Consider the following 19,787-nt stretch of genomic DNA (forward strand, 5'->3'; position numbering starts at 1 on the left):
TAACATATCTGAGCTATACGTCTCTTTGATGGGTAGAAAATGGGCTGACTTAGTCAGTCTGTCTACTATGACCCATATGGTATCATTTCCCTTTTTCGTTTTCGGCAACTTGGTGATAAAATCCATTGTCACCATTTCCCATTTCCATTTGGGGATCTCAGGTTGCTGTAGCAAACCTGACGGCTTCTGATGCTCAGCCTTAACTTGCGCACAAGTCAAACATTTGGCCACATACTCGGCCACAGACTTTTTCAAACCAATCCACCAGTAGTTTGATTTCAAATCCTGGTACATCTTATCAGCTCCAGGATGAACGGAATATTTAGAGCTGTGGGCTTCCTGGAGGATAACATCCCGAAGTCCTCCATAAACTGGAACCCATATTCGTCCGTTTAGACGTAGCATTCCATCTTTGTCGTGGGATAACTGCTCCTCAGTTACTCCCAACTTTTCTGCAGGATAGTTAGCTTCCAGCACAGCTTCCTTCTGTGCAGCTAACACCCTTTCATTCAAGTTATTTCTTATTTCAATGCGCTTGGCATTGATTCTGATCGGTTTAACCCTTTCTTTTCTGCTTAAGGCGTCGGCAACCACATTTGCCTTGCCTGGATGGTATCGTATCTCACAGTCATAATCATTTAGAGTTTCCATCCATCGCCTTTGACGCATGTTCAATTCCTTCTGATTGAACAAGTGTTGAAGACTCTTGTGATCCGAATAGATTATGCACTTGGTTCCATACAAGTAATGTCTCCATAACTTCAAAGCAAATACAACTGCACCCAATTCCAAATCGTGGGTGGTGTAGTTCTTCTCGTGCACCTTTAGCTGTCGAGAAGCGTAGGCAATGACTTTGCCTTTCTGCATGAGTACACAACCCATGCCAGTATGTGATGCATCACAATACACCACAAATTCATCTATTCCATCAGGCAATGTCAACACTGGCGCATTGCTCAGCTTCTGCTTCAGAATGTCAAAGGATTCCTGCTGCTTAGGGCCCCAAACAAACTTAATCTTCTTACGGGTCAATGAGGTTAGGGGCGCATCAATCCTTGAGAAGTTCTCGATGAATCTCCTATAATATCCTGCCAATCCGAGGAAACTGCGAATCTCAGTAGGAGTCTTCGGCTCCTGCCAATTCATGACTGCTTCGACTTTAGCGAGATCTACTTGGATACCACGCTCGCTTACTACATGTCCAAGGAACTGGACTTCTCGAAGCCAAAATTCACACTTCGAGAATTTGGCATAAAGCTTCTCTTGATGCAGAAGTTTGAGAATACAATGAAGGTGATTCTCATGGTCAGCTTGGCTCTTCGAGTAGATAAGGATGTCATCAATAAAGACGATGACGAACTTATCTAAATAAGGCTTGCAGACGCGATTCATGAGATCCATGAACGCGGCTGGTGCGTTGGTGAGCCCAAACGGCATCACTAGGAACTCGTAATGTCCATAACGAGTCCTAAACGCGGTCTTGTGTACGTCTTCATCCTTGACCTTCAACTGATGATAACCTGACCTTAGGTCAATCTTGGAGAAATAGCTTGCTCCTTGCAACTGATCGAACAGATCGTCGATCCTGGGTAACGGGTATCTATTCTTGATAGTGACCTTGTTAAGCTCACGATAATCGATGCACAGACGCATCGACCCATCCTTCTTTTTAACGAACAAGATTGGCGCTCCCCAAGGAGATGAGCTAGGTCTAATAAAACCTTTAGCTAATAGATCATCCAACTGCGTCCTCAACTCCTTCATCTCCGTTGGTGCCAATCTGTATGGTGCTCTTGCTACAGGTGCAGCGCCTGGTATGATATCTATCCGAAACTCTACTTGTCTATCTGGTGGCAAACCAGGTAGCTCTTCAGGGAAAACCTCAGGATATTCCGAAATAACAGGAATATCTTCAATCTTCGGCTTCGGCTCATCAATGGTAACTTGTGCCATATAAATGACACATCCTTTCTGCATGCATCTGGATGCTTTGAGCATGGACACTTGCTCAGGCAATCCATGCTGGGTATCTCCTTGAATAGTAAGTGACTCACCAGACGGAGTCTTAACTATTACTTGCTTTCTATTGCACAGAATCTGGGCTTGGTTACTCGACAACCAATCCATGCCTATCACTATGTCGAATCCAGCTAGCTTAAAGGGAAGCAAGGATAACGGGAAAGAATGATTCCTAATGGATATAACACATCCATCTAGAACAGTCGAGGCGGTTTCTAAGGTTCCATCGGCTAATTCCACCTCATATTTCACACTTAAGGTTTTAACAGGAAGGTTCAACAATTTACAAAACTTATCATCTACAAATGACTTATCAGCTCCTGAATCAAACAAGACTCTAGCAAAAACATCATTTACAAGAAACGTACCGGTAATGACGTTATCGTCAAGGACTGCTTCCTTTGCGTCCATTCTGAAGACTCTCGCATTAGTCTTCTTCCCTTCATCAGCCTTCTTTGCAAACTTTGGACAGTTGGGCCGAATGTGCCCTTTCTCGTTGCAACCAAAACAGGTTGCATCCTTCATTTTCTTGCAATCCACAGCTTTATGATCTGTGGACTTGCAGATTCCACATCGTTTCTCTGAAGACTGGGATTTTGTTTCTAACCGACACCTCCCAAAGTGGTGTCTCCTACAAATCTTGCATCTGGGTTTCTCACCCGACTGATGATCATTTTTCCTAGACCCCGACCCTTTCCTGTGGTCGTTGTTCCCTCTATGTCGCTTTTCAGACCTTCGTGAGGTGTCATCCTCACGTTTCCGTTTGTTCTCCTCAGAGCTCTTCATGGCTCTCAATCTAACCACATCCTGAGTGAGGGAGAGGGATAGATCTGCTACGGATCTAAATGTAGTAGGTCTTGAAGCTTTGACACTAGCCTTTATCTCCGGTGCCAGACCCCCAATAAATCGAGCAATCCTGCGCGGCTCCGGGGTCACCAAGTAAGGCACTAAACGAGACAACGTGTTGAACGTAGTAAGATACGCTTGACAATCGAGGTTCTTCATAACTAAGGATACAAAATCCGATTCAATTCGCTCGACCTCGTGCTGCGGACAGAAGTTCTCTTTAATCAGGGCCACAAACTGTTCCCATGACAAACCGTACAATGTGGCCTTACCGGCAGCTTGTAGGAGTGACTTCCACCATGCTAACGCATCTCCCTTGAATGACTGGGACACGTACTTCACGACGTCCCTACCAGCACACCCGCTGATATCCACCACAGTATCCATCTCATCAATCCACGTCATACAATCGACGGCTCCCTTTTCCCCAGTGAAATCTCTGGGCTTGCAAGATACAAAATACTTGTACGTACAGGACCTGCTGTACGTGTCATGTTTCAGCTTAATCTCCTGCTTTGGGACGCTGCTGTGGTTGGAGGAATGATTATCATCCTCAGCTTTCTTCGGCTCACTCTTTTTAGATGGCGGCTTACTATGAGCCTCAGAATGAGTCTTGGGCTTTGCGTGCGTCACTGTGCGGGTTCTACTCTGAGTACCACTAGATTCCTTGAACTGCCTATCCATAGCCTTGGCGACAGCATTATCTATCAGTGCTTGCAACTCTGCACCGGTAACGTGAATCTTTGCATTATCTGAGCGTTCCCCAGAATGACTGTTGGTTTCTTCCGATTTGGCCATCGTAGCTTTAAGCTACAATAAAGGACAAGGTCTAATTTAGAACCTAACAGTATCATCGTTCTCAAACGATTTATTAACCATGGTATCAAGAACCTTAGCAGTTAATTTAATAAATTTCATTCAGGCTCTTATTAGCAATCAAGGAATGAAAATATATATATTGGCACCATAGGCCTAGTCACAACGGACAATTACTAAATTATAAATTTAGATTTTTATAGGATTGTAAATTGTATAATTAAACAAATAATCCTTTACTAGACAGAGGGTCATAAACCACAACTGTCATTATATAACATAGTTATAACCCGTAGGTATCAAGTCATTAATAGACTTGTATACAGATATAATCTGTAGATATTTCTTTACTAGGCAGGGAGTCATAGACCACAACTGCCACTATATGACATAGTCATAACCCGTAGGTATCAAGTCATTAATAGACTTGTATACAGATATAATCTGTAGATAATTCTTTTCTTGGCAGGGAGTTATAACCCACAACTGCTACTATATGACATAGTCATAACCCGAAGGTATCAAGTCATTAACAGACTTGTGTACAGATAAAATCTGTAGATAATTTATTAAAAAGGGTGACATGTGTGATTTTACGAATCACGCTTAGTCAAGAATGTTAACATGTTCTCAGACGTTAACAGGGAGTTGAATCCTTTCAACCAGGTTTTACCATCATGGCCAGGCCTGTTAATAAGGCATTCAAGCTAGGTTATACCTTACTAAGATTCTTATAAAATGGCAAATCAAATAAAATTGATATTTTCCATTATTTTAATATTATATTCATGCATATAAATAAAATGAGAAATTTAAATTAACCATTTCAAATTTCAACTAAAATACCAGTACATATTTGCCCTAAACAGGACTTTGAAATAACATGGATAACATGAATAACATGCCCGCGCAGGGGCTAAACAAGTAACAACAATAACAAAATAAAATAAAGTAAACCCACGCAGGGGTCAACAGAACAGCATACCCTCGCAGGGGTAGAACAAGATAGATATACCCACGCAGGGGTAGAGTACAAGGATAGATGTCCACACAGGGACATGAGTACATGAGACAAGATCGAAGGATTCAATGATCCCTCTTGCTCTTACCCTTGAGCAGGTCAAATACCTTCTTAAACATGCCACTGGTGCGACGGCGATCAGCTCGCATCTCGTATTGAAACTCACGTCGCATGCTATCAATCCCATGCAGGATCTCCTGAACCTGCGGTGGCGACATCATAGGCGCCGGTGGCGGTGGCTGGTACTGCTGCGGCTGCGGCGGCTGGTACGGCTGCGGCTGCGGTGGCTGCTGGTAACCCGGAGGGTACCCAAAAGTAGACTGCCCAGCAGTCCAAGTGTCTCCCAACGGACCACTGGGTGGGAGTGAGCTGTAGTTCACAGCTTGCCAGTAAGGGTCTCCTGTGTAATCATAACCCTGAGGGAATACATGCTCGAACGGGTTGAACTGAGCGGCACTAGCATAAGCCGGAATCGGCTCTCCAAAGTTCTGCGGCGGCAGAGGCGGGATCGGTACAGAAGTAACCTCCGATACGGGATGCTGAGACTCCCCTGTCTCGGACTCCCCGGGAAGAGATGTGTAGCGGCTGCTACCAACATGTGGAGGGGTGCCTATGCGAATCCCTCCGCGCGTAGACATGCGCGCATTCCTCCTAGGCCTCTGAGGCGGAGGAGGTAAAACTGGTGGCGGCGGTGGTGACGGAGTGATCACGTCACGCCACAGGGCCTCAGATAGGTCCTGCGGTAGAGGCGGCTGCTGCTGGAGCTGATGCTGCTGCGAGTGGTGCTGCGAGTGCACCGGTGAAACCTGGTGAGACTGAAGCATCGGAGAGTTGTGGCTGGGGGTGAAATACCAATCATGCTGCTTAAATCTCTCCTGAAAGCTGTCCCCACCATTGTAGGGTGATCCCCTAAATGGCGACCCATCCGATATCTCAATCGGATGGTTAGGCGTACCTGATGGTGGTAGCGAGGGGTCCGTATCCTCGTCGACGTCCATCTCGTGACCACCAGAAAAGTGGTCCTCCGGTCCAAGTGGGTTATGACCCACTGGCTCATCCACAAAAGCATTAGGGTCATATAAACCCTGGTAGACTGGCGCTGGATACTGGTGCGGTGACTGATGCAAAGGTATGTAGGATCCGTGCGAACCATGGGGCCCATTCTCCGAGTGGGGCCCAAACGAGTGGGGTAAAGACGGTGAAGTGCTGGCGGATACCGAGTGTCTAGCAGGCTCGGCGAAAGACCTCCAAAGGTCGTTGGAGGCTGTGTTGTGCGTGGCGGATGGTGCTCGCCTATGTGAGGGCCCTGCCTCATGATCGTGGGACGTAGCAAATCCTCCTCGACCTCTCATTCTTGGCGGCATAGTGATCCTGTCAAAAGTCAAACAAGTTGCACAACAAAATATATAAGACAATGCAAAATAATTAAAAATAAATTAAACGAAATGTTGAACATTTCCTAAGTTCCTTGTCTAGACTCGAAAATCGAGGAATGTGCAATTGTGTAACTGAGGTTAAACACAAAAGACTAGTGTTTAATTCACTCAGCGTTGGCTCTGATACCAACCTGTCACAACCCGATTTCCACGTGTCACCGGTGGGCCCGGTGTGGGGTACAGTGACGTAGTTGGCATCGTCGTAGACAATCAACACAATATAATAATGCACAGCGGAAGCAGAATAGAAACATTTCAACTTTAAATAAAGTGCAATAATAAATATCACAGTAGTTGAAATGGATCCACAGGCGGATCACATAAAATAAGATAAAAATAGTTCAACAGATATATTATCGTCCGAGCTTGCGAGACTATAGTGGACGCTCTTAGGAAACAACCAGCCTATTTCCGTATAGTACCTGCACTTAACCTTTTGGGAAAAATACGTCAGTTTACACTGGTAAATACAAATCGACTGACTCATTTTGAAAATGATTGAAAATTGATTTAAATGCACAAGGCATAAATATTTTTATTAACTTGGGATAATTATATAATACAAACTTGTGAACGAATTACATGCACTTATATCTCTGGTGGCCCGGGATCTGCTGTCCGGGCTAGAATTAAATGACACACCACATTAAAGAGTTATACACGACGAGTGTACGCCTACACCCCGTGCTCTGGTTGTGGCCATCTCGTAAGATAATGCCAAGGATATCCGGGACACGGTCAAAAACCCCCCAAAGCCTTTAAGTAAGACAAAACTGTTTAAACGAAGTCGCACAAGCTATTCAAGACTGTACACCTATAAGGCGCAGGACTTGTGCGCCCGATCAAGCGGTATTTTAAATACCGTACCCCAAGCCCGTATAAGGAAAATAAGTCAAAATGTATTTACCTGAGCAAGTATAAGTCACAAATGATAAGTGTTGGTAGCTTTTACCGGGCCTCCTAATCTGGAACAAAGGTTTATAATTAACCTATTAGATTCCTAACGGCCTTTTATTTAAGCTTAAGCTTTGACCGGTTAGTTTTAGGAATGATACGGTTTACGCACGATTAAGCGAAAGACCGGATAGAATGTGATTTAGACCCGACAAGTTTGAATACTTGTATAATATGGGTATACTAAATACATCCTGGATTTTGAAATAAAAATGATATCGTTTGACCCGTTTCGGTCAATTTACGCAAACTAGTTACGTAAACCGAACCGAACGCGAAAAGGGCGATACAGTTAGGCCAATGATTCAAATGCAAGTTCCCTGAGATAATATGCTTAAAATATGATATTATATCAGTAAGTTATGTTCTATATTGCCCGGAATGATTTTAAACCCAATTCATGCCTTAGAAGGGCATTTTGGTCATTTAAAAGATAATAAAAGGGTAAAATTAGAAATCTGAGTTTTGGGTCTGGTTCATACAGTAAATATACTTAATATAGCATATTATATCAGTAAGGTATGACCCACATATCAAATTTATCATTTAAAACCAAACTATGCACCGTAGGGGTATTTTAGTAATTTCACAAGGGCTAAAAGTGCCAAAACTGGAAGTCTGAGTTCATATACTTATACTTACTGTTTTTATATGAAAATATGCTAAACAAATCAGTTGGTATAGGTCTTATATGTTTAAAACAAGTATGACGCTCACTATGCGCTTTAAACGCTAAATATGCGATTTAAAGGCGTTTTCGGGTTTTCAAATAAAATCTGAGATTTTTATATTTCCAGAATACTTAAAATAATTTATTCATCATATAAAATCAGTAGAAAAAGGTTTCGGGTCAAAAGGATGTGTAAAACTCATTTTATGGCTAAAACGGTCAAAACCGACATAAGCCGAAATGACTAGGCGATCTAGGATCCGTTCAGCCAAAAATTAATTAAAAATCATCAAAATTCCCAGAATATTATATTACTTCTGTTGGTAAAGAGTTTCGTATCAAAACGTGGCCAGAAACGGGTTCTACGCGAAAAGGACCGTTTATGTAAATTTATAATATAGTTTTACGCTAATGGCCATAACTCACAATCTGGACCACCAACTGATCCGAAATTTTCGGCGCAAGTTCATATACTAGAAATAAAGATTTCTATCCTTTCACTTTTCCAAAAATCCCGTTTTAAATCAAAAAGGGCAAAATAGTCAACTTTATGCACAAATCGGAAACATGCATTCGAATAGGCTAAGCATAGACTCAATCAAAGAAAATTCCAGAAAGTTTAACTAAAATAAAAATAGTCAAAAATACTTTCCAATACAGATCTCGAACATGCATGTACGAATCCGAATCGATAGTCTACGAAGTAATCGTTTTACAAGACTTTCGGTTCCGATTCGTGGCTATACTATAGATTGTCGAGTTGACGATGATTAAAACACATTCTTATATGTATTACAAGTTACTTATGATGATCAATCAGATTGCATGTCTAATATATTAACATTCAAGCTTATTTTTGCGAAAATCAATTCTGTTGACTTTTTAGAACCATGTTTGACTCGACAATTAGCATGCATATAGTGGGATTCAGAGAGTACCCTTTAGAGGGTTTGTTTCCCACATAAATACCAATCTATAACAAGTTTCAATTCGAGAAATGACTGAAAGAAATCCGTTTAATCAGAAAGTCAAAGCTTATGAACACCCAGTTTGACTTTTACTAATAATCAAAGCAAAAACGGATTATAGAACGAATTGAAAGCTTACAAAGGTCATATAGGTGTTTAATGAACACTAGAAGTCGGCCTTGTTGATCAGATTGTCTCCAGAAAGCTTGCCTTGAAAGTTCTTGATAGAGAGTTTATTGTTTACAACTTCAAGTGCCAAGAACATTGATCAAATTCTGATTTAAAGCCACAAATTCGAGGGTACTGTTGTAGTAGCCATGCATGGCATTTGATTGGAGTAATTGGAGGCAGAAACCAGCTGTTAGGCACTTAAAATCGGACCCAAATCGACCCAAAACGAATTTCTGTTCGCTGGCAGCCCCACGCGGCCCGCTTGGGCTTTACCAGGCGGGTCGCCTGACCCTGGTTCAGCCAAAACAAGTTTCAACTTTGACAGCTTTGGCCCCTGAGCTTGTACGCGATGTTTCGGCTACTTTTCTCGACCCGTAAACCCCCAAACTTGGTTTTTAAGAACCTTAGGACTTTTACCAACATGGTAATGTCCTCGGATAACTTTGCGCTCAACCGAAAAGCCCTGAAATTCGACGTTGACGCTTTTAGTCCCTTAAGTACGGTTTTGGCCATAACTTTCTCATACGTTGACGAAACTTCATGAAATTTTTACCACATATTCTAGTGAGTATATTTTAGCTATACAAAGCTTCGGGTCTGCCAAAAGTTCACTCAGAGGTATAAATTAAACATGTTGACACTTTTGGCCCCTATAGTTTGAAATACTTCACTTTTGTGCAATTTCCGCGTCGTATGATCCATGAACCATCCATTTAAGGTTATAAACATTATGTACGGTTATCATAGAGCCTATTTATCCATTGTTGACACTTTGGACCCTTACGTTCCATAGTTTTCACCGTTTGTCACTTTTAGTCCTTCTAAAGTATGTTTTCACATAACGGAACCTTATGACACGTGTCAAGACGTTATTGGACGAAATTTTTCGAGGTGTTACAACAATATACTACGAAGTCTTCTGTGCCTTCTGGCAATGAGAGAATAGGTGCGCTGCAAAGCCTATCCTTTAGATACTGAAAAGCAGTTTCCTGCGTTTTGCCCCAACGGTAGGTGACACCCTTCTGTGTCAGTAGCGTAAGTGGTTGCGCGATCTTTGAAAAGTCTTTAATAAACCGTCTGTAGTAGCCTGTCAAACCCAAGAATTGGCGTATTTCTGTCGGTGTACGCGGTGCAGGCCAATTTCTGATCGAATCTACCTTGGATGGATCGACGTGAATCCCATCCTTGTTTACCACGTGGCCTAAGAAGTGGACTTCACGAAGCCAGAAGTCGCATTTTGAAAGCTTGGCGTACAACTGTTCCTTTCGAAGGAGTTCCAAAATAAGGCGAAGATGCTGCTCGTGCTCCTCCTGACTCTTGGAGTAAATCAGGATGTCGTCGATGAAAACAATGACGAACTTGTCGAGATAGGGTTTGCACACCCTGTTCATAAGATCCATGAATACTGCAGGTGCGTTCGTAAGTCCGAACGGCATAACCATGAACTCGTAGTGACCATAGCGAGTTCTGAATGCTGTCTTAGAGACGTCCTCCTCGCGGACTCTCAGTTGATGATATCCTGACCGTAGGTCGATCTTGGAATAGTAACACGACCCTTGCAACTGGTCGAATAAGTCGTCTATGCGTGGAAGAGGATAACGGTTCTTCACCGTCACCTTGTTCAGCTCCCTGTAGTCTATACACATCCTGAACGTACCGTCTTTCTTTTTCACGAAAAGCACTGGAGCTCCCCAAGGCGAAGAGCTTGGATGAATGAAGCCCTTTTCCAAGAGCTCTTGTAGCTGCTTTGACAATTCTTCCAATTCTGATGGAGCTAGACGATATGGTGCGCGAGCTATGGGTGCTGCTCCTGGAGCGAGCTCGATCTGAAATTCAACCTGACGATGAGGCGGTAAGCCGGGTAAATCTTCAGGAAACACCTGAGGGAAGTCACGTACGACTGGTATATTCTCCAATTTCTTTTCCTTTACAGATGCGTCTGAAACAAGAGCCAAAATGGCTGTGTGACCTTTACGTAAGCACTTCTGAGCTTTCAAGAATGAGATGATGCCAACCACAGCACCACTCTTGTCGCCTTGGACTTCGAGAGGTTCTTGACCAGAACGTGGAATAAGAATGATCTTCTCGCTGCATAAAATTTCTGCCTGGTGTTGGGATAACCAATCCATCCCAATCACGACGTCGAAACTTCCCAAAACTATGGGAATGAGATCAATAGAGAAGGCTTGACCAGCTAGGATAAGATTACAACCCTGTACTACGTGCGTGGCTTCTAGACTTTTACCGTTAGCTAACTCTACTACATGTTTGGTGGGTAAAAGTGTTGGTGCACGTTTTAGCAGTTGACACATTTTCACAGACATATAGCTTGTATCCGCACCCAAATCAAACAAAACAGTAACGTAAATATTGTCGAGGAGAAACTTACCCATAACAACGTTGGGATCGTTCACTGCGTCACCTCGACCTAGCACAAAAGCACGACCCCGAGCTTCGTTGCCGTTGTTATTTCCTCCGTTGTTGTTGTTGCCGTTGCCCTGGTTGTTGTTGTTGTTGTTCTGGTTCCTGTTGAGCTGTGGGCAGTGTCTCTTGATGTGGCCTTCAGCACCACAATTGTAGCATCCCTTGTTGCCCTGTTGTTGGTTAAGCTGAGCGTGAGGCTGCTGCTGATTTTGGTTCGCAGGACGAAGGCTTCTACAGTCTTTGGCCTCGTGACCCATCTTGAGGCATCTTTGACAACGACCCTTGGTACACTGGCCGTTGTGGTGCCTGTTGCAGTTGTTGCACTTTGGAAGATTTCCGCGATATCCACCCTGCCTGTGGCTACCTGACGACTGCTGGTTAGGGCTTTGATAGTTGTCAGTCTTTCGCTGCTGATTCTGGGACTGAACCGAAACTGATGCTTTGCTTGAATCCCCCTCCCATTTCCTCTTGTTGTCACTGAGGGTAACGGGAGTAGCTGAAGGAGTGACTGTAGCAGTAGCGCTGACATGCTTAGGCAGTTTATTCTGATCCACTGCCTGATCGGTGATGCGATGAGCGAGACGCTGGATTTCCTGGATGTTGTCGAGGTTAGCCGAGGTAACGTGGCTCTGGATTTCTGGTGCCAACCCCTTGAGATACATCTCGATACGCTTGTATGGAGGGTCTACCATAGTTGGGCACAGCACGGCCAGCTCGTTTGACCGCTTGGTATACGCTTCAATCTCCGACCCAACCATTTTCAGATTATACAGCTCGTCTTCTAGCTTGTGAATATCTTCACGCGTACAATACTCTCTCTTAATAAGTTCCTTAAAATCGTTCCAGGGTGTGGCGTTAGCAGCTGCCAACCCCAGAATTTGTACCTGCGCGTTCCACCAGGTTAGCGCGATTCCTTCTAAAGTGCCGGTGGCGTATTTCACCCTGCGTGCCTCAGGGCATTCACACATTTCGAATACTGATTCTAGCTTCTCGAACCAGTGGAGGAGTCCAACCGCTCCTTCTGTGCCGCTGAACGTGCCGGGACGGCAGTCCATAAAGTTCTTGAATGTGCAGACAGGCTGCTGCGCGTGTTGGCCTATTGTGTACGAATAGGACGAAGTTAAATACGAGAGTGAATGTAGGATCTAGGGATCCTAGTGTGTGCCTATACTGCAGGATATACTACCTGCTTGAGCTGCTGCAACTGCCGCAGCAACTTGAGCTTGAACGAGAGCCTCTAACTGGGCTTGTGTCATGTTAATTCTTCCAGCCATTGATCTTCATGTCAAAGGCGAAATAGGTGAGAAAAGTTCGCGAATAGTGCGATGACAGAAAAGTGTAAGCACGTAAGGGTTCTTAAGCAATAGCAAATAGTGAGCATTGTAGTCTAAGCATACCACGAGCAAAGTTCTAAGTAATTCTAGCAAGTAGGCAATAAACATAAACCTTATTACCTAGGATGTCGAGTCTTGCACGTGGAGCGAAGCGTCGTTGTGGATCGTTGAGAGCACTGTTCGGGTTATAGTCTGGTTTTAAATAAAAACTTTTTCCCGTATTAAAACCAAGTTCTCTATAACCAATGGCTCTGATACCAATCTGTCACACCCCCAAAATCCCACACGCGGAGTACCACCGCTTGGGAGCGTGACATGACCAGGATCAAGCCATCAATCATATCAAACATAGCATTTAATAATAATAAAAGTCATTAAAGTAGTTCATCATGACATGATCGATGTTTCAAAACCAAGCATTGTTTAAGTAGCGGAAGCAATGTTGTAAACCCAAGTTAAAAGTACTGAAATGTCATAAGTGTCTAACAAAGTAATACGATCCTTGTCCACAATGACCGGCTCCTCTTTGTGCAAGCTCCATGTACCTAACGATCTGCAAGGCATGTAACAGAATGATCAACAAACTAGTTGAGCGAGTTCACAGTAAGTAAGTGCGTAACAGTAAGTAATGGGTGGCTCTACTGGGCCGATAGTAAGTTGTATAGGTGAGGGCTTCCCATGTTATGTGACCACTAGACTATTCGTATAAACTACTCGTATCATCACTGTTCTTCTTCCGAGAACAGTAGCGCGTATGGGGTGTACGTAGGTTTTACGCACGTATCCTTCACAACCGAGGATAGGAGACGCGGGGGTGTACGTGGGTTTCACGTACGTATCCTTTGTACCGAGGATAGAAGTAAGTAATGCGTACACATAGGTTTTACGTGCGTGCCTGACATCCGAGGCAGTAATTGGCATATGACCACGTAGGTGTTATTCTAACCTACGGAACCGTCCTGACATCCGAGGATCATGGTAGGTGATAGTCTAGGAAAAGCATATGTACGTTCTTAGTCAATTGTAACCTTTATCCCATTCCCACGACCCGGGAATCCCATGCCTTAGTAGGAGTGTGAACTCACCTGGGTTTGCTCGGCAGACAATGAAATGCTCAAGTATACAGTAAGAGATCAACCACGTCCTATCATGGTTACTTGTGCAAGTTAGGTTCGTACTCAACTATTGCACGTATAAGCTACACGTATGTATACACATATAATCATGGCAATGTACACGTATTCCAATAGCAGCCCAAAACAAACAGTAAACAAATATCCAAATGCCCGGCCCAAACCAATTGGGCCTGTATAGTAAAAGTCCAATAGCATGGCCCGTCTCGAGTCGCAACGAGGAGACCCCGAGTCGCAACGGGACTCGTAACGGTGATGTTCTCGAGTCGCAATCGGAGCTGGTCTCGAGTTGTTAGGGTCCGGTTACGAGTCGCAACGGGACTCGCAACCGTGGTTTCGGTTCATCATGGTCCGGTTACGAGTCGCAACGGGACTCGCAACCATGGTCTCGACTTGTGCTGTTGTGGTCTCGAGTCGTGATTGTGAGGTTTCGAGTCGCAACCGTGTTACCGAGTCGCAACCGGGTGTGTGTAACTGGTTTTCCATAATTCATGCAACAATCATTCCGTGATTCTAGCAAACAACTTAGGCAGTTTCGGGAATCAGATCAAACACAGAAAATTAATCAGTTTCATAGCACATTCCTATCATTATTATCAAGAACATATAGCAATGATTTAGCCTATGAACATCCTACAACCATGAACCGTATATTAGACTATCATGCAACCTAGCCGGTTAACATATACTCGGACCGATTAGCAAATAAGAACTAAACATCATCATACAATCCGGTTATAATCCAGCATATCAACACATATTACCGAAAGCAATACATAGATCCTATTTGGTTTACTAGCATAGTCAACATACTAACCGGTTACAAGAATATTATCATCAACAACTATCCGAATGCTCATGAATCCAAAACATACTAACCGAATTAGAGAGGGGAGAGGGTGATCCGAGTTGTGGATGTTCCTGCCGTCGGGTTCTAAGCAAGCCGAGAGGGAGAGAGAGAGCAAGTAGGGTTTCTTGTTGTGATAATGTTTTGTAACAAAATGAGAGGAACAAGTCCCTAAGGGTGTTTGTTTGCGTAAAAGGGGAGTGGGCCGAGCCCAACTCGGTTATCTAATGGGGTCCGATTTCAAAGTGTGGCCCAAATGGGCTTGTGTGACCGGTTTGCCTTGTGCGATCGGGTTTTAGTGTGTGGTTTGGGCTCGTGCAACACATAACATACATACACACATAATGCACAAAAACAAACATTCATTCAATCCAAACATATAATTTAGTTCACATATGCACATAGCGTTACACAAAGCAAGTCTAAAGTTCGAGTTGTCACAGTCAATTTGCTAGTGGAGGGTCAAATCAAGAGGGTCAGGTTAGTGGTAAGGCGTCAGAGGGTAGTCTAAGTAGGATTGAGGAGATGTTTGCTCAGTTGATAGTGAGATGTCAGGTTACTCAGAAAACTTTAATCGAATTTGGTAATTTCGCTAAAAATCAAGAGCAAATAAATAAAAATCAAGAGCTTCACAAAAAAATCAACAATCCGCACTCTTCGATCTTCGGGTATATCTAAACAGTTACAAGAGAACCCACCTGGTCAATTTTCAGGAAATACCTACCCAAACCCGGCTAACCATTCAGCTAAGGCTATTACTACCCGTAGTGTAAAGAGTTTAGGGGAGGTAGTTAGAGAGAGAGTAGAGATAGAGGAAGAGGAAGAGGAGAGGAAGAGGTAGATGAGGAGATAGAGATGGAAGCTCCCGGTAAGGTGCAACATAGGCTAGACCCAACAAGTACCGCACACACCGAGGAGCCTCAATTAGAAAAGAGTGTTGAAAAACTTCCCATAGGGGTTAGGCCTTCACCGTTAGTTGATCATTCACGCGTCCCTTATCCCGCCGCCTTAAGCATCAAAAATATGCTAAGGAATATGGGCAATTTCTCGAAATGTTCAAACAACTAAAAATCAACCTTCCTTTCATCAAAGCCTTACAGTCCATGCCTAAATATGCCAAATTCCTTAAGGACCTTCTCAAACGTAAGGATAAGATAGGTGAGCTTTCAAACATTCCGTTGACCGGAGGTTGTTCCGCGGTGGTCTTGAATAAGCTACCGGCGAAACTAACCGACCCGGGTACATTCACCATTCCATGCTTCTTCGGGGGTGTCGTTAACCCCGCCTATGCCTTAGCCGACTTAGGTACTAGCATCAATTTGATGCCATTTTCTCTTTACGAGAAGCTAGGGTTAGGAGAGCTTACACCCACGCATATCTCATTATCCTTGGCCGACCGCTCGGTCAAGTATCCTCGTGGAGTCGTAGAGAATTTGCTTGTTAAGGTAGATAAGTTTGTGTTTCCCGTAGACTTATTAGTTTTAGACATGGAGGCCGATGAGAGAATCCCGATCATTCTTGGCCATCCATTCCTTCGAACCGCAAAGGCAATCATCGATGTCTTTGACGGTAAGATTTCACTTCGTGCGGGCGATGAGATAGTTACCTTTGAGATACATAAAGCCATGCAACATCCTAGTGGTAGTGATGATTCTAGTGGTCCGTGTCACTCCGTTTACTTCCTAGATTCGTTCATCTCGTGCGTTGATAGGTGCATAGATTTCATTAGTGGACCCGATCTAGTTAGTGAGGAAGTAGTTGAAGAGGAGGTTGTTGATGAGGGTGAGGAGGTAGATTCGACTTGGATTCCCGAAACCTTAGAGCTTTTTGAGATTAAGGAAGAGAGTGAGAGTAAACCCGTAGATACTCCACCCCTAGAGCTTAAGGTACTCCCGTCACACCTAGAGTATGCTTTCTTAGGAGAAAATTTGAGTATGTCCGTCATTATCTCTTCTAGATTGACGGAGAAGGAGAATGGGAAGTTAGTTGAGGTGCTAAAGGAGCACAAGGAGGCGATTGCTTGGAAGTTGTCCGATATTAAGGGGATTAGCCCACTTTTTGTACCCACCGTATTCTTATGGAGGATGAGTTTAAACCGGTTCTGCAACCTCAAAGGAGCCTAAATCCCAACATGAAAGAGGTAGTTAGAAAAGAAGTGTTGAAGTTAATGGAAGCCGGTTTGATTTACCCCATATCCGATTCTTCTTGGGTGAGTCCTACTCCAGTTGTCCCTAAGAAGGGGGGATGACTGTTGTTGTGAACGAGAAAAACGAGCTCATCCCTTCTCGTACGGTCACCGGTTGGCGTGTGTGTATTGACTACTGCAAGCTCAATGATGCCACCCGAAAAGACCACTTCCCACTCCCATTTATCGATCAAATGCTAGAGCGTCTCACGGGGCAACAATTCTATTGTTTCCTTGATGGTTTTTCCGGCTATTTCCAAATCCCTATCGCGCCGGAAGACCAAGAGAAGACGACTTTTACATGTCCATATGGCACATATGCGTACCGACACCTGCCTTTTGGACTATGTAATGCTCCGGCTACATTCCAACTGTGCATGATAGCTATCTTTGAAGACATGGTTGAGAGCTCTATGGAGGTTTTTATGGATGATTTCTCGGTATATGGGGATTCATTTGACCATTGTTTAGGTAATCTAGCGAGAATGAAGAAGAGGTGTGTTGAGACGAAGTTGATGCTCAATTAGGAAAAGTGTCACTTCAATTAGGGCATAAGATTTCTAGAGCCGGGATAGAGGTAGATCGTGCAAGATAGATACAATTCGTAGGGTTCCTCCACCCACTAGTGTCAAGTCAATACGTAGTTTCTTAGATCATGCGGGCTTTTATAGGCACTTTATTAAGGATTTTTCCAAAATTACTCGCCCCATGACTCGACTCCTTGAGAAGGACGTCCCATTTATCTTTGATGAGGAGTGTGTTAAAGCGTTTGATTTCCTTAAAGTGAAACTCGTGAGTGCACCCATTCTAGTGTCCCCCGATTGGAGCTTACCTTTTGAGCTCATGTTCAACGCGAGCGACTACGCGGTCGGGGTGGTCTTGGATCAAAGACGGGAGAACCACTTTCACCCGATCTACTATGCGAGTAAAACCCTTAATGACGCTCAAGAAAATTACACTACTACCGAGAAGGAACATCTATCCGTTGTCTTTGCTTTCGATAAGTTCCGGTCATACCTTGTGCTTTCCAAGACCATAGTTTTCACCGACCATGCAGCTTTGCGCTATATTTTCCAAAAGAAAGATGCGAAGCCCCGTCTCATCCGTTGGATTCTACTTCTTTCCGAGTTTGACATAGAGATTAGGGACAAGAAAGGAGCAGAAAACGTAGTGGCGGATCACCTTTCGCGTTTAGAGGATCCTAATAGGGAAGAGATTCGTGAGGAGGCGATAAGAGATAGATTCCCTTACGTGTCTATCGATTTTGTTACGATGGAGAAGGAGGGGTTGTCGTAATTTAGTGATCTAGCGAATTATCTTGCAAATGGGTATGTGATGAAAGATATGAATGCCCAACAAAAGAGGAAGTTGTTTAGGGATGCAAGAAAGTACACATGGGATGATCCCTACCTTTTTAGGATAGGAGGTGACCGTATTCTTAGGAGGTGTTTATCAAGGAAGAGGGTTTGGATATTCTTAGGCATGTGCATGAGGGGTTGACGGGAGGTCATCATGGTGCACACACTACCGCACAAAAAGTATTCGATTGCGGTTTCTTTTGGCCTACGGTATTCGATGATGCTATAGAATTTGTAAGGACTTGCGATGCTTGCCAACGTACTAGCAATAACTCATCCAAAAAATGAGATGCCCAAAAATCCTATTCAAGTACTCGAAATCTTTGACGTTTAGGGCATTGACTTCATGGGACCTTTCCCTCCCTCAAGTGGGAATAGATACATCCTTGTGGCGATCGACTACGTTTCAAAGTGGGTGGAAGCTCAAGCTTTGCCTACAAACGATGCCCGAGTGGTGGTGAGATTCTTGAAGAAGTTGTTCACGCGTTTCGGTTTTCCCATTGCCCTTATTAGTGACCGAGGAGCACACTTTTGTAATGCCGTGATGAAGAAGGCATTGGAGCAATATGGAGTTACTCACCGTTTGTCTACCACGAACAAACGGTGCAGAGAATGTAAATAGGGGAGTGAAGAGAATTCTAGAGAAAATGGTAGGAAAGAGTCGTAAGGATTGGTCGGATAAGCTTGATGATGCTTTGTGGGCATTCCGTACCGCCTAGAAAACACCCCTACGTACCACACCGTTTATGCTAGTTTATGGCAAAGCATGCCATCTTCCGGTTGAATTGGAGCACCGAGCGCTTTGGGCTCTTAAAACCGTGAATTTAGATCTTACTCCCGCGACTAGGAAATGGTATTTCCAAATCCATGAGTTAGAAGCTCTTAGAGATGCGGCGTATGAGCGTTCCTGGAGTATCAAAGAGAAAGAGAAAACGAAAGCGTTGCATGATAGAAAGCTTAAGGGGTTGAAGGAGTTTAAAGTTGGTGATAAAGTGCTTCTCTACAATTCGAGGTTTAAGTTGTTTCCCGGAAAGTTGAAGTCGAAGTGGACGGGACCGTATGTTGTGAAGGAGGTCTTTCCACATGGTGCGATTGAGCTATACGATGAAGTTAGTGAGAGATCATGGAAAGTGAATGGGCACCGTTTGAGGCACTACTTAGAAGGGCCGATTGACAACAACGAGAAGGAGGAAATTCCTCTCGAAGACATTCCGAACACCACCGTTTAGAGTCTTGAGAGCAATCTCAAGTGTAGAGTTTGTATAGTTTGTTTGGTGTCATTTTTTAGACTTTTCGTAGCTAATAGTAGTTTGTCGTAGTGTGTCGTGTCTTTGTTATGTGTGTTTGAGTATTTTTGCAGGAATCACAACCAACGAGGAGCTGAAATTGTGAAGAAAACAACATTCCAGGTAAGTCCCAGTGTTAGAAAAAATTTGGGATGGTTGGGTAAAAGCTAGAAAAAATTCTAAGGCATAAAACAAGAATTTTCACGCAACTTTCTGTGAAAAGTGGGGGCTCATGCTACGCCACAATGCATGCCTCTCTTCTTCACGCCACGCTACACCCCAGTCCACAAAACTCAACTGAACCCCACCCTAGCGCTAC

The 19,787-nt window shown here is 43.8% G+C and overlaps 2 protein-coding genes across 2 annotated transcripts; both read left to right on the plus strand.

Annotated features, from left to right (window-relative positions):
- Positions 1-15,742: 15,742 nt before the first annotated feature.
- On the plus strand, positions 15,743-16,762 carry LOC110870277. The gene has a single exon (XM_022119465.1). The coding sequence runs from the start codon at positions 15,743-15,745 to the stop codon at positions 16,760-16,762; it is 1,020 nt and encodes a 339-aa protein (XP_021975157.1).
- Positions 16,763-18,928: 2,166 nt separating this feature from the next.
- LOC110870278 lies at positions 18,929-19,411 on the plus strand. The gene has a single exon (XM_022119466.1). It carries the CDS (start codon positions 18,929-18,931, stop codon positions 19,409-19,411), a length of 483 nt encoding a protein of 160 aa, XP_021975158.1.
- Positions 19,412-19,787: the final 376 nt, after the last annotated feature.

This window comes from Helianthus annuus, chromosome 8 (genome assembly GCF_002127325.2).
Source record: "Helianthus annuus cultivar XRQ/B chromosome 8, HanXRQr2.0-SUNRISE, whole genome shotgun sequence".
NCBI lineage: Eukaryota > Viridiplantae > Streptophyta > Magnoliopsida > Asterales > Asteraceae > Helianthus > Helianthus annuus.